We start from the raw sequence: 13173 nt of genomic DNA on the forward strand, positions 1-13173 counted from the left end.
TATTGAAAGACCAATTTTTTTGTTGTTTGAAAATATTACTTAATGACTAATTAGTATATTCTGGTAGAGTATTACTTTGGCAAATTTGTGGCAATATATAAGGTTATTGCCCCTTTCATTCATTTAATTGGATATGCAACTGTAGAATGCATACAATTCTTCCAAAACTTTTGATTCCGCATTTCTTCTTTGTTAGGGCATCTCTACTGGTTCATGCTGCTGACATATCACCCACATTACTATCTTGCACGATTAGCTATGACAGCAAGGGTAACTGGATCATTTACACTAAAAACAGAAAATGCTAGAGAAACTCAGCCAACAGAAAGACAGCAAAGAGAAATATTGAAATATTAACTTATACTGGACTTGAAATGTGAACTCAGTTTCACTCTCTACAGATGCTGCCAGTTGCTACGTTTCATCAGTTTTTCTGTTTTTACTTCAAATTACAGCATCTTCAGTATTTTGCTTTCATTTAATTGATTGATGACCACAGTCAAGATCATTACAGTCTCATATATTCACTATGAATATAAAAACTTTACAAACAAAAAATACAGGAATTGATGGAGAACACATCAACAAGGATTCATCTAAGCAGCCTTAGATGGTAGAAGAATGCAAATTATGTTATCTTCAGCAGTAACTTTGCTGTGATGAGCTAAATTGGTATAGATCAGATCGTCAGACTATACAGCTAGACAAATACTGCACTTACCTAATGAACTGCAACCGTAAAATAATCTTCATTATTTAGTATAATAACAGAAGAAAACTAGTTTGATATTTTAATGCTCAGGGAAAATCTCGATATTATTCAATGAAAGAAAAATTCAATTTTTAAAAGTACATTGATTGCTCTGTTCATAAATGTTTTAGAAAGAAATCAGTGTCAAAGAACTTGCCACAATCGAAAATGTCAGCAAGACATTCTTTCAGATCTAAACAAAAGGCAACCGGAAGTCCTATGAAATGTTCAATTTTCAAAGGGAATACTTGATTATTACGGTGTTTAAAGTTTGAAATTGGAGAAATACCAGTGATTGAAGTACCACATTAGAAGTCTTGAGTATTGCTGAGTTTTCGTTTGACATTCATCAGGACAATTTGCAAAACTGCAAGCTGAAAGGGAAAATGAACATTTATACTCCTAATTTGTTCTGCTGACATGTAAGAAATTGGATATTCTGGGGGTTGTATTCTTCTGTCTTGCAGGCAGGATGTGACAATCTAATCATACTCTGTAAATAGTGTTTTAAGGAATAACCTTATTTCCAGAAACAATGTGAGATTATGTAAATACTTTAGTTTGTTTTTGGGTGGCATGTGACTATGGGGGAGTGGCAGGGGCTTGTGTCTTGTGTGCATGACTGACTGCGATGTCAAATCTGCTAGAAAGGAGAACTGTTCCCTTGTTTAGAGAGCTTCTCTTGACACGCTTCGCAAGCATTGCGAGGAATGTTGAGTGATCTTCCAAAGTTTGTACTTGCTTAATAAATTTTGGTTCACATAAGTTGGCATATTGCATTTGCATCAAGTGCGTAAGAATCTTGAGAAAAAGAACCTAACACTCTATGAGAGGAGAATGCTGATTGATTGGCAACTGGTCACTGATTGATAGAGGCACTACCATAGAATGCACCTATTAATCCTGACTGACAGTTAACTGTTCGGATTTGTTTAAGTTTTAAATCAGGCAGGTTGACTCTGATGGTCAGGGTAGTGCTCTGAGGAATAAAACTGTGAATGGTTCTCAACTACTTTGTTGACTTGAAACACGTACAGTGAGTGCACACATATTTCCTGTTTGCAAAGAACGGGGTTCTGCATTCACTTCTAGTACATGCTAGTGCGCCACACACTGTGAGCCCACATAGACAATTAGCCAAACTGAACTAAACCCAGGTCTCTGGCACCGTGAGGCAGTTGTGTTAACCACTGAGCCATAGCTCCTAATACTGGACATTGTATTGTGAGCTCTGCAAGCATGGGTTGGCCAGGTAGGGTCAGTACCTTGTTTGTTGTGAATAGATAAAAGGAATATCCTGTTAGAAATAAACCACCAGTACTACACACCAGGCAACACATTTGCTCTGACATTCAAATATCATATGGAATTTAATTTAGATAAATGCGAGGTGCTGCATATTGGGAAAGCAAATCTTAGCAGGACTTAGACATTTAATTGTATGGTCCTGGGGAGTGCTGCTGAACAAAGAGACCTTGGAGTGCAGGTTCATAGCTCCTTGAAAGTAGAGTCGCAGGTAGATAGGATAGTGAAGGCGGCGTTTGATATGTTTTCCTTTATTGGTCAAAGTATTGAGGACAGGAGTTGGGAGGTCATATTGCGGCTGTACAGGACATTGGTTAGACCACTTTTGCAATACTGTGTGCAACTCTGGTCTCCTTCTTATCGGAAGGATGTTGTGAAACTTGAAAGGGTTCAGAAAAGATTTACAAGGATGTTGCCAGGGTTGGAGGATTTGAGTGAGAGGGAGAGGTTGAATAGACTGGGGCTGTTTTCCTGAGAGCTTTGGAGGCTGAGGGGTGACCTTATAGAGGTTTATAAAATCATGAGGGGCATGGATAGGGAAAATAGACAAGGTCTTTTCTTTGGGACGGAGGAGTCCAGAATTAGAGGGCCAACCAGATATCCCAACCCAATCTGGTCCCACTTCCCAGCATCCCGCCCATATCACTCCAAACCCTTCCTATTCATATACCCATCCAGAAGCCTTTTAAATGTTGCAATTGTACCAGCCTCCACCACTTCGTCTGGCAGCTCATTCCATACACGTCCCACTCTCTACATGAAAAAGTTGCCTCTTAGGTCTCTTTTACATCTTTCCCCTCTCACCCTAAACCTATGCCCTCTAGTTCCGGACTCCCCTATCTCAGGGAAAAGACTTTGTTTATTTATCCTATCCATGCCCCTCAGGACTTTATAAACCTCTCGATGGTCACCCTCAGCCTCTGACGCTCCAGGGAAAACAGCCCCAGCCTATTCAACCTCTCCCGTTGGCTCAAATGCTCCAACCCTGGCAACATCCTTGTAAATCTTTTCCGAAGACTTTCAAGTTTCACAACATCTTTCCAATATTCCAAAAGTAGCCTAATCAACGTCCTGTACAGCCATAACATGACCTCCCAACTCCTGTACTCAATACTGTGAGCAATAAAGGAAAGCACACCAAATGCCTCCTTCACTATCCTATTTACGTGCAACTCCTCTTTCAAGGAGCTTATGAACCTGCACTCCAAGGTCTCTTTGTTCAGTAGCACTCCCCAGGATCTTACCATTAAATGGTTCAGCCCTGCTAAGATCTGCTTTCCCAAAATGCAGCACCTCATGGTGATTTAAATTAAACTCCATCTGCCATTTCTCAGCCCATTGGCCCATCTGATCAAGATCCCGTTGTAATCTGAGGTAACCTTCTTCGCTGTCCACTACACCTCCAATTTCGGTGTCATCTGCAAACTTACTAACTATACCTCTTATGCTCACATCCAAATCATTTATATAAATGATGAAAAGTAGTGGACCCAACACCGATCCTTGTGGCACTCCACTGGTCACAGGCCTCCAGTCTCAAAAACAACCCTTCACCACCACCCCGTCATATACCTTTGAGCCAGTCCTGTATCCAAATGGCTAGTTCTCCCTGTGTTCCTTGAGATCTAACTTTGCTAACCAGTTTCCCATGGGGAACCTTGTCGAACGCCTTACTGATGTCCATATAGATCACATCTGCCCTCTGCCCTCATCAATCCCCTTTTGTTACTTCTTCAAAAAACTCAATCAAGTTTGTGAGACATGATTTCCCACGCACATAGCCATGCTGACTATCCCTAATCAGTTCTTGCCTTTCCAAATACATGTACACCCTGTCTCTCAGGATTCCCTCCAACAACTTGCCCACCACCGACATCAGGCTCACTGGTCTACAGTTCCCTGGCTTGTCCTTACCACCTTTCTTAAACAGTGGTACCATGTTAGCCAACCTCCAGTCTTCCGGCACCTCACCTGTGACTATTGATGATACAAATATCTCAGCAAGAGGCCCAGCATTCACTTCCTTAGCTTCCCACAGAGTTCTGGAGTATCTCCTCCATCTCCCGTGGCTCCTGTATCTGAAATGTGTGCAACAGGAGGAAACTAGCAGTCTCGTGATGCCTATTATGCAGTTGCAATGAGTGGTATTTGCCACTAACAGGATGCTGCTATCAAGTTAAAGAAAAATGTCTGCCTATCAAATAATTGCATAATATGGCATACGAATTTCAAAGCTGGTATGATGCCAGGTTTGTATGTCATTCATCCCAATGATTCGTGGATCGTATCAAACTGCATTTCCCTTCAGTCATTCAATCAAGTACCAACAAGCAAGGACAAAAACAGAAGTTGCTGCAAAAGCTCAGCGGGTCTGGCAGCATCTATGAAGTGAAATCAGAGTTAACGTTTCGGGTCCAGTGATACTTCCTCAAAACTTGGACCCGCAATCTTAATTCTGATTTCTCTTCACAGATGCTGCCAGACCTGTTGAGCTTTTCCAACATCTTGTTTTTGGTTTTGATTTACAGCATCCACAGGTCATTCAGATTTTATCAACAAGAAAGGTACTGTTTGCATCCAAATAGTTCATGCTAACAATATCTTCAATAGGGTCCAACATTTGATGCGATTCTTCAATTGGACAATATTTGCTGGATAATTATGAGTGCGCAAAGAATTATACTGACAACCAACTGTCACTCAGGGTCACGCTGTGATATACATGCTGGTATTGGAACTATATATATTGATTTTGTATTCTGATAAAATGTCCTGATGAGTGCAAGACAAAAGCCTCATAAAATGATTCTTTTTACAGCAAATTTCAAGTTCTGTGGTACTGAACATTTCCAAACATTAATATTTATTAATTCCAGATGACATGCCCACACATTACCTCTTAATTCCACATATTTTTCCTGTTGACTACAGAAATCACAAAGTAATGTTTACTGAATTTTCAAAATAAGCTACATTAATTAATCAGAAAATATAGTAATATGTATTGACTTACATTAAGTGAAGAAGAGAATGTTACTTTACTAGCAGCAACTATAAAATCCCAAATTAGCATGGTAGCACCAGGCAACCCAATAGAAAAGAACCTTGGAGAACAATGCTTGATGATGGTGTTCACAATATCCTAAAGTATTTTAAAAAATAAGATTAAAACAGAAGACAACTAAAATGGACAGTTTCTCATTGTGTACATCAAATAGAACAAGCAATAACGTTGATCTTAAAGTGCAACTGCTGACACTTAGCACAGTGCTCCAAACAAATCAAATGCAGAAATTATTTGCTAATTACATTAATGCAGCAAATATACTGAAGCAATACCTCAGATGTAAGGTTTATACACATTACCAGAAATGATAGACCTGCGAGTTTTGCAACAGTATGCTTATTTTTACCCACCACTCTAAGATTATTCACTTCATTGGTTTTCTTCTTTTCTCTTCTCAATTATAGCACTTGCTGGAAAAACTACTTGCAAAGCACATGCAAGATTAATTATCTGTTCAAAGTTTTAATTTTTCTTTGCTCTGGTCCAGGTCTAATTGGCTTATTCCAATTATCTTGAGTGTGGTAGCAAAATACCTCAAACCTACATTGCTTGTAATGGAACAGTCACTAGCCCTGAAAATCTTCAACGAGCAAAAACAAAAAATTTACAACAATAGCAACTTTAACCTGAAACTTTAAATTAAATAACAAATTCTGGACATCTGAAAATACACAAATAGACTTTAAACAGGAAAAGCTAACCTGATCAAGATTTAAGAGTCCACTGTGCATTATATTGTAGAAGTGAACCAGAAAATCAGAATTAGGCGAAACATCTTGACGTCGTTTCATAATTTTGCAGATAAGCTTGTATGCATGCAGCTTTCCTTGCTTGTATTTTTCTGGTAATGTTGTTGCCTAATTAAAAAAAAATAAAATTTAGCATCAAATATGGTGTTCAGAAAAAGTTATTGCTTATTAATTACTGAAAGTTGCAGCTTGAATTCGACTGTTATTTTTCACGTACAAGATTTAATTACACGATCTCTACTGCTCATTGATTAAAGGTCTGAAAAGAATTTCAGTCCCGTTTCCAGTTCACAGATATAAGTAAAACAATGTCCAATGACTATAATTACAGGAATGAATAAATCAGTCCCCATTGTGTCGCAGTAATTAGAAACAGGACTACAGGCTGGTAGGTATAGGGAATGCTGGATGACTAAAGAAATTGAGGGTTTGGTTAAGAAAAAGAAGGAAGCATATTTAAGGTATTGACAAGATAGATCGAGTGTAAAGTATAAGATTATAAAGGCAATAGGAGTATACTTAAGAGGGAAATCAGGAGGACAAAAAGGGGACATCAGATAGCTGTGGCAAATAGAATTAAGGAGAATCCAAAGGGTTTTTACAAATACATTAAGGACAAAAGGGTAACGAGGGAGAGAATAGGGCCCCTCAAAGATCAGCAAGGTGGCCTTTGTGTGGAGCCGCAGAAAATGAGGGAGATACTAAATGAGTATTTCGCATCAGTATTTACTGTGGAAAAGAACATGGAAGATATAGAATGTGGGGAAATACATGGTGACATCTTGCAAAATGTCCATATTACACAGGAGGAAGTGCTGGATGTCTTGAAACACAAAGGTGTATAAATCCCCAGGAACTGATCAGGTGTACCCAAGAACTCTGTGGAAGCCAGAGAAGTGATTGCTGGGCCTCTTGCTGAGATATTTGTATCATTGATAGTCACAGGTGAGGTGCCGGAAGACTGGAGGTTGGCTAATGTGGTGCCACTGTTTAAGAACAGTAAGGAGGAGTAAGGTGACTATAGACCAGTGAACTTGACATTGGTGGTGGGCAAGTTGTTGGAGGGAATCCCGAGGGACAGGATGTACATGTATTTGGAAAGGCGAGGACTTATCAGGGATAGTCAACTTGGCTTTGTGCGTGGGAAATCATGTCTCACAAACTTGATTGAGTTTTTTGAAGTAACAAAGAGGATTGATGAGGGCAGAGCAGTAGATGTAATCTATATGGATTTCAGAAAGGCTTTCAACAAGGTTCTCCGAAGGGGGACTGGTTAGCAAGGTTAGATCTCACGGAATACAGGGAGAACTAACCATTTGGATACAAAACTGGCTCAGATAGAAGACAGAGGGTGGTGGTGGAGTGTTGTTTTTCAGACTGGAGGCCTGTGACCAATGGAGTGCCACAAGGATCGGTGCTGGGTCTACTACTTTTTGTCATTTACATAAATGATTTGGATGTGAGCATAAGAGGTACAGTTAGTAAGTTTGCAGATGACACCAAAATTGGAGGTGTAGTGGACAGCGAAGAAAGTTACCTCAGATTACAACAGGATCTTGACCAGATGGGCCAATGGTCTGAGAAGTGGCAGATGGAGTTTAATTCAGATAAGAGATCTATGGGGCAACTTTTTCCACACAGAGGGTGGTACGTGTATGGAATGAGCTGCCAGAGGAAGTGGTGGAGGCTGGTACAACTGCAACATTTAAGAGCCATTTGGATAGGTATATGAATAGAAAGGGTTTGGGGAAATATGGGCTGGGTGCTGGCAGGTGGGACTAGATTGGATTGGGATATCTGGTCAGCATGAACGGATTGGACCAAAGGGTCTGTTTCCATGTTGTACTTCTCTATGACTCTAAATGCAAGTTGCTGCATTTTGGGAAAGCAAAACTTAGCAGGACTTATACACTTAATGGTAAGGTCCTAGGGAGTGTTGCTGAACAAAGAGACCTAGGAGTGCAGGTTCATAGCTCCTTGAAAGTGGAGTCGCAGGTGGATAGGATAATGAAGAAGGCGTTTAGTATGCTTCCTTTTATTGGTCAGAGTATTGAGTACAGGAGTTGGGAGGTCATGTTGCGGCTGTACAGGACGTTGATTAGGCCACTTTTGGAATATCGGAAAGATGTTGTGAAACTTGAAAGGGTTCAGAAAAGATTTACAAGGATGTTGCCAGGGTTGGATGATTTGAGCTATAGGGAGAGGCTGAACAGGCTGGGGCTATTTTCCCTGAAGCGTTGGAGGTTGAAGGGTGACCTTAGAGAGGTCTACAAAATCATGAAGGGCATGGATACGATGAACAGGCAAAGTCTTTTCCCTGGGGTCAGGGAGTCAAGAACTAGAGGGCTTAGGTTCAGGGTGAGAGGGGAAAGATAAAGAAGAGACTTAAGGGGCAATGTTTTCATGCAGAGGGTGGTACGTGTATGGAATTAGCTGTCAGAGGAAGTGGTGGAGGCTGGTACAATTGCAACATTTAAGAGGCATTTGGATGGGTACACGAATGGAAGGGTTTGGAGGAATATGGGCCGGGTGCTGGCAGTTGCGACTATCTGGTCGGGATGGACGGGTTGGACCAAAGGATCTGTTTCCATGCTGTACATCTCTATGATTCTATGATAATCTGCAGTAATATACAAAAGTTGAAATTGAGATAGCTAAATTTATTCCATTTAACACACTGTTAATTGCATCCTCTGAACAGTACCACTGCATGCTTGCACTGACATGAGGGTACTATTTCATGTGAGAAGGTGACATGTGCTTCCAGTACAAGCAGGGCCATATGAATTTGACAGAGCTTCCAAACAGATCAGTATTAATATATTTAAACAAAGAATTAATAAATAGATGAATATGATGTAAGTACCAAATGACTCCATAATTCAATGTAAATATTTCCATTTTAATTCTTTATAATCTTCTAACTTGAAGAATTGAACACATACTGGCTGATCACCCATTTTCTACACTTCCTAAACTTGAGGTCATCCAAGACTATGCCACTCAGGTTTTAACTTGCTGCAATTCCTACTCCTGATTAATTCTGGGCTTGCTGACTTAGATTGGTTTGGTTCAAGTAATGTTTTGACTTGAAAGTTCTGTTCCTGGTTTTCAGGGGGATGATGATTTAGTGGGGAAAGTTGCTTCGTTCTATGCTATAAATGTTTATGATTCTGTACCAATTATTATTTGCAATGAATAGTTTGGTGATTTTATTACTATTGTTAACCATGTGATTTACAACACAATCCTCTGGTTTTGGCCATTAATTTTGCACTAAAATAGATCTTCAAGTTTTCCTATCACCTTATAAGTTTGAACATATCGCAACATGATATTTTGACACTTTATCATGAAGTGACAACTGTGCCACTAATGTTCATACCACTGATAGAAATATTTTGATAATATTTCGAAACAATCCGTTTTTTCCATAATCAACACAAAACAATAATAAGTGCACTTATTCAATGTCTAAATCCTGATAATGAAAGCAGTATACAATGTTTAATAATTGCATTTCCCTTTTTCTTCAACAGTTAATAAATGTAAATTAAGTCAAGCCAAATGTAGAAAAAATAAGAATGAACCACATCAAGATGTATGGATGACACAAATGAGAAACCTTGATGATGATTAAGGACATTAACCTATTTTATTATGCAGCATTAAATATTTAAGCATTCTATAAAACAGTAAAACAATTCATTCTAAAAATCTGGATCTAAAAATCATTGTGGCATACTACTATACACAAAACAGCCAGATAAGATGCTCAATGGCACCAATAAACTTAGTGCACCAACAAAAGAGAATTATAACGACAGTCGTGTATTAAACAGAATTAATGCTGAAACACACACTTTCCTTGAAAATATGAACCATCCATAGAAACAAACAGAAATATGTCTAAGAATTATGGACTATAATTATATGACCAACAACTAAGTATGAATATAATATATTCTGCAGCTTCAGGTCTAGGCGGCTGTAGGCCAAAGGTGGATGTTCAAGAGATGAGATCTTATATCTGAGGGTTATAGGGTAGAAAACAATTACAGAAATGGGGAGGGCATGGCCATAGTGGAGCCTGAAAACAAGGATAAGAACTTAAAAATTGATTTCTTGATTCCTCTGGTCGTCAATGAAAGCTAAGATTCTGAGCAAATGGCAACCTGGTGAACTATAAATTTTGGAACTCAAAACAAGTCAAAAAGAAAATAAACCTAGATCTGGACGGACATTGAAAGAGTTGACATTCCCCATTACAAAACTTGTGAATCCAGCAGCCACTTTGGCAGTTCCACGTGCAGCTGAAAAAAGGAATCTCAGAAATCATGACAAGGTTTGACCCGAGGGTTGCATGAGTCCTTCGATGTTTGATTTGATCAAACGAGGGTTCATGTTCAGGAAAGGAGAGAGTGATAACGCTTGAAATATGGCTGCATTTGACAGAGTGCAGACTCAAAGAATCCTTGTAAAACTGAAATTAGCGGAAATCAAGAGAAAATTAGCTGCTGACTGCAGCCATACCGAGCACTTTTGGGGGAGTTTATGGTGCACTGTTATTGTTGCTAGACAAACAACCCACAGACCCAGATAATGCCCCTGTTGAGAGAATGAAATATGCCTTTTCTAGCACCTTTAAAGTCTTCAAGTGTTTCCAAAGTAAGTACTGTTTTGTGGATGCATATATTGACTAGCTTCAATATAGCAGAGTCAGACAATTGCTTAATTTGCTTTTCGTGCTATTGACATAGAAATGAATGATCAAGGTTGCATTCCCTACTTTAGAAAAAATTAAAAATCATATGACACCAGTTTATAGTCCAACAGGTTTATTTGGAAGTACAAGCTGCCCCTTCATCAGGTAGTAGGTTCATTGTACACAGAATTTACTTTAGAAAACACTTTACAGTCAATTCAACACTTCAAATGGAATTGCTGTTGGAGTGTAGAAAATGCAGTCAAGTTATGCTCAACAAAGTTGCCAAATAGCAATACCAGATAGTCTGTTTTAGTGATCTTGATGGAAGCATCAGTAAATCGAGAAAAACTTCACCGCTCTTCAAAAAATGCTGCAACTTTTTATTGCCAATCTAAGAGGATACATAGGGGCACTGTTTAAAATTTCACCTGAAAAGCAGCAATACTCACCAGTGCTGCACTGAAGTGTCAGCCTGGATTATGTGCTCACATTTCTGGAGTTAAATTTAACTCATAATTTTCAAAAGCAGAGGGAAGAATGCTAACAATTGACTCACAGCCAGAATATTGTAAGGAACTTCCGTATTCCTGCTAGAAAAGTGTCTTTGATGTTCACCTGATGGGGTAGGTGGTTTAATATCTCATTTGGAAGATAACATGATTAGTGGAGTTTTGGCACTTCTGAACACACACACCTTCTGACTGAAAGATGAGGGTGATTTCACTAAGTTAAGGGCATGAAATACTGAAAGAACAACTTGAAATTTCTGAATGCTCTGAAGGCTTAGTGTATGAATTGATTGATGGAAATAATAGCGAAAAATAGATCATTCATCTTTGAGAAACAATTTAACTTACCTTAAAAAGCCAAGGAGTTAGAATTCTGAGAGGTGGTATCAAAATTGGAGGTGGTGGGGAGGTGTGATTGTCTACTGTAATTCCAAGATTATCTCTCACCTTTAAAAAAAAAGATTATCTTTTGACAAAATAATTATAAATGTTTTAATAAGACAATATTTTACTGTGAATATTTCACAAAGCAAGGAATTTCAGATGAATACTTTAGGTGAAAATCATATCTATTGATTTGCAAGCTTTAGAAACCAAGGTAATCAAAGTTTTAAGATAACAGTGTGGCTTGTTAAGAATAATCGGCACAACTTAAACAGTATTAACTTGGAATGCAGGAATTGGTAAACAAGGAAAGACTATGATCCACTGAATTCATTATTTACCACCTTGCTAGCCATTGATGCAATAATGGTGCTTTTAATCAAACAAAACAATCAATCTCGAACGACTCTCCCATAACAGACACAGAACGAAACAAGGAAACCTCTAGCAATGTGAAGTTATAGAAAACTCAGGATCACGTCACCTGTTCCTCTCATGCATACACTCACTACATCTCATGTCTTAAATTATTCTCATATTCTAAATGAAAATATTATTTTCTCCAAGAAAGATATCGAAGTTGTATTTAAATCCATCATACTGTATGCTTTCTTCGTCACTCAAGCCTGAGGATGAGGGGTGACTTGATAGAGGTTTATAAGATGATCAGAGGAATAGATAGACAGTCAGAAACTTTTTCCCGGGGTACAACAGAGTGTTACAAGGGGACATAAATTTAAGGTGAAGGGTGGAAGGTATAGGGGAGATGTCAGGGGTGGGTTCTTTACCCAGAGAGTGGTGGGGGCATGGAATGCGCTGCCTGTGGGAGTGGTAGAGTCAGAATCTTTGGTGACCTTTAAGCGTCAATTGGATAGGTACATGGATGGGTGCTTAAGCTAGGACAAATGTTCGGCACAACATCGTGGGCCGAAGGGCCTGTTCTGTGCTGTATTGTTCTACGTTCTATGTTCTATGACTCTATATGGATTGCCTAAATTAAATACAAGAGGAAAAGAGATCAACTCTAATTAATAGGTGTAATGGAGAAAAATCATTACTGTTCACACTTACATCTGGCACATAGGAAAATCACCTCAGCCTTAGAATACTGTTGTAAAATGCCCTCAAATCAATCATTTTCAGACCAAGGCTTAGATGGACCGAGTTTTAATCAGTTAGAGAATCAAGGATTATGGAGAAAATGCAGGAAAGTGCAGTTGAGGATTATCAGATCAGCTCGGATCTCATCGAATGGCCTACTTCTGCACTTATGTTTTATGATCTTATGAACTTCATTACTTTCTCTTTGTGGCAGTGGTGCATTCACTGACCATGGCACAGTATTATGCTCCATTCAGTCCTCCTCCAATATTGAAGATGCTTACAACACACTACAGGACTGATAATGGGATGACAAGCAGTAGTGACATTTTTGCACTGTTGATGTCGTGCAATGATCATCTCTGACAAGCAAAACCTAGTCATGTCTCCCTTATCTTCACCTGCACCATTATCATCCAACATCAATACTGGGGTCACCGCTTACAAAGAAAATAGGAGAGGAATAGGCTATTCATCCCATTGAGCCACCTCCACTATGCAACAGGATCGTGACTTAATCTTTCTTAATGACATATCCCAATTCTCTCACTATATCCCTTGACAACATGTAGCTAAAAGCCTATTTCTTCCTTAATTAT

The 13173-nt window shown here is 39.0% G+C and overlaps 1 protein-coding gene across 16 annotated transcripts in view; it reads right to left on the reverse strand.

Moving 5' to 3' along the window:
* The window catches only part of ralgapa1 (Ral GTPase activating protein catalytic subunit alpha 1), a 315513-nt gene that overhangs the window by 150692 nt on the left and 151648 nt on the right, over positions 1 to 13173 (reverse strand). For all 16 annotated transcript variants that reach the window (XR_015757926.1, XM_087989919.1, XM_087989918.1 and 13 more), the window contains 3 exons: positions 11438 to 11536; positions 5825 to 5980; positions 5070 to 5198 (listed from right to left, as the gene is read on the reverse strand). Coding sequence is in view for 15 of the 16 variants with exons in the window: in XM_087989919.1 (XP_087846045.1) it covers positions 5070 to 5198; positions 5825 to 5980; positions 11438 to 11536 (384 nt within the window). In the remaining variant the exon portion in view is untranslated. The remainder of the gene's footprint in view (positions 1 to 5069; positions 5199 to 5824; positions 5981 to 11437; positions 11537 to 13173) is intronic.

Source organism: Chiloscyllium plagiosum, unplaced genomic scaffold, assembly GCF_037043375.1.
Source record: "Chiloscyllium plagiosum isolate Xiang-an unplaced genomic scaffold, Cpla_swu_hap1 HiC_scaffold_8, whole genome shotgun sequence".
NCBI lineage: Eukaryota > Metazoa > Chordata > Chondrichthyes > Orectolobiformes > Hemiscylliidae > Chiloscyllium > Chiloscyllium plagiosum.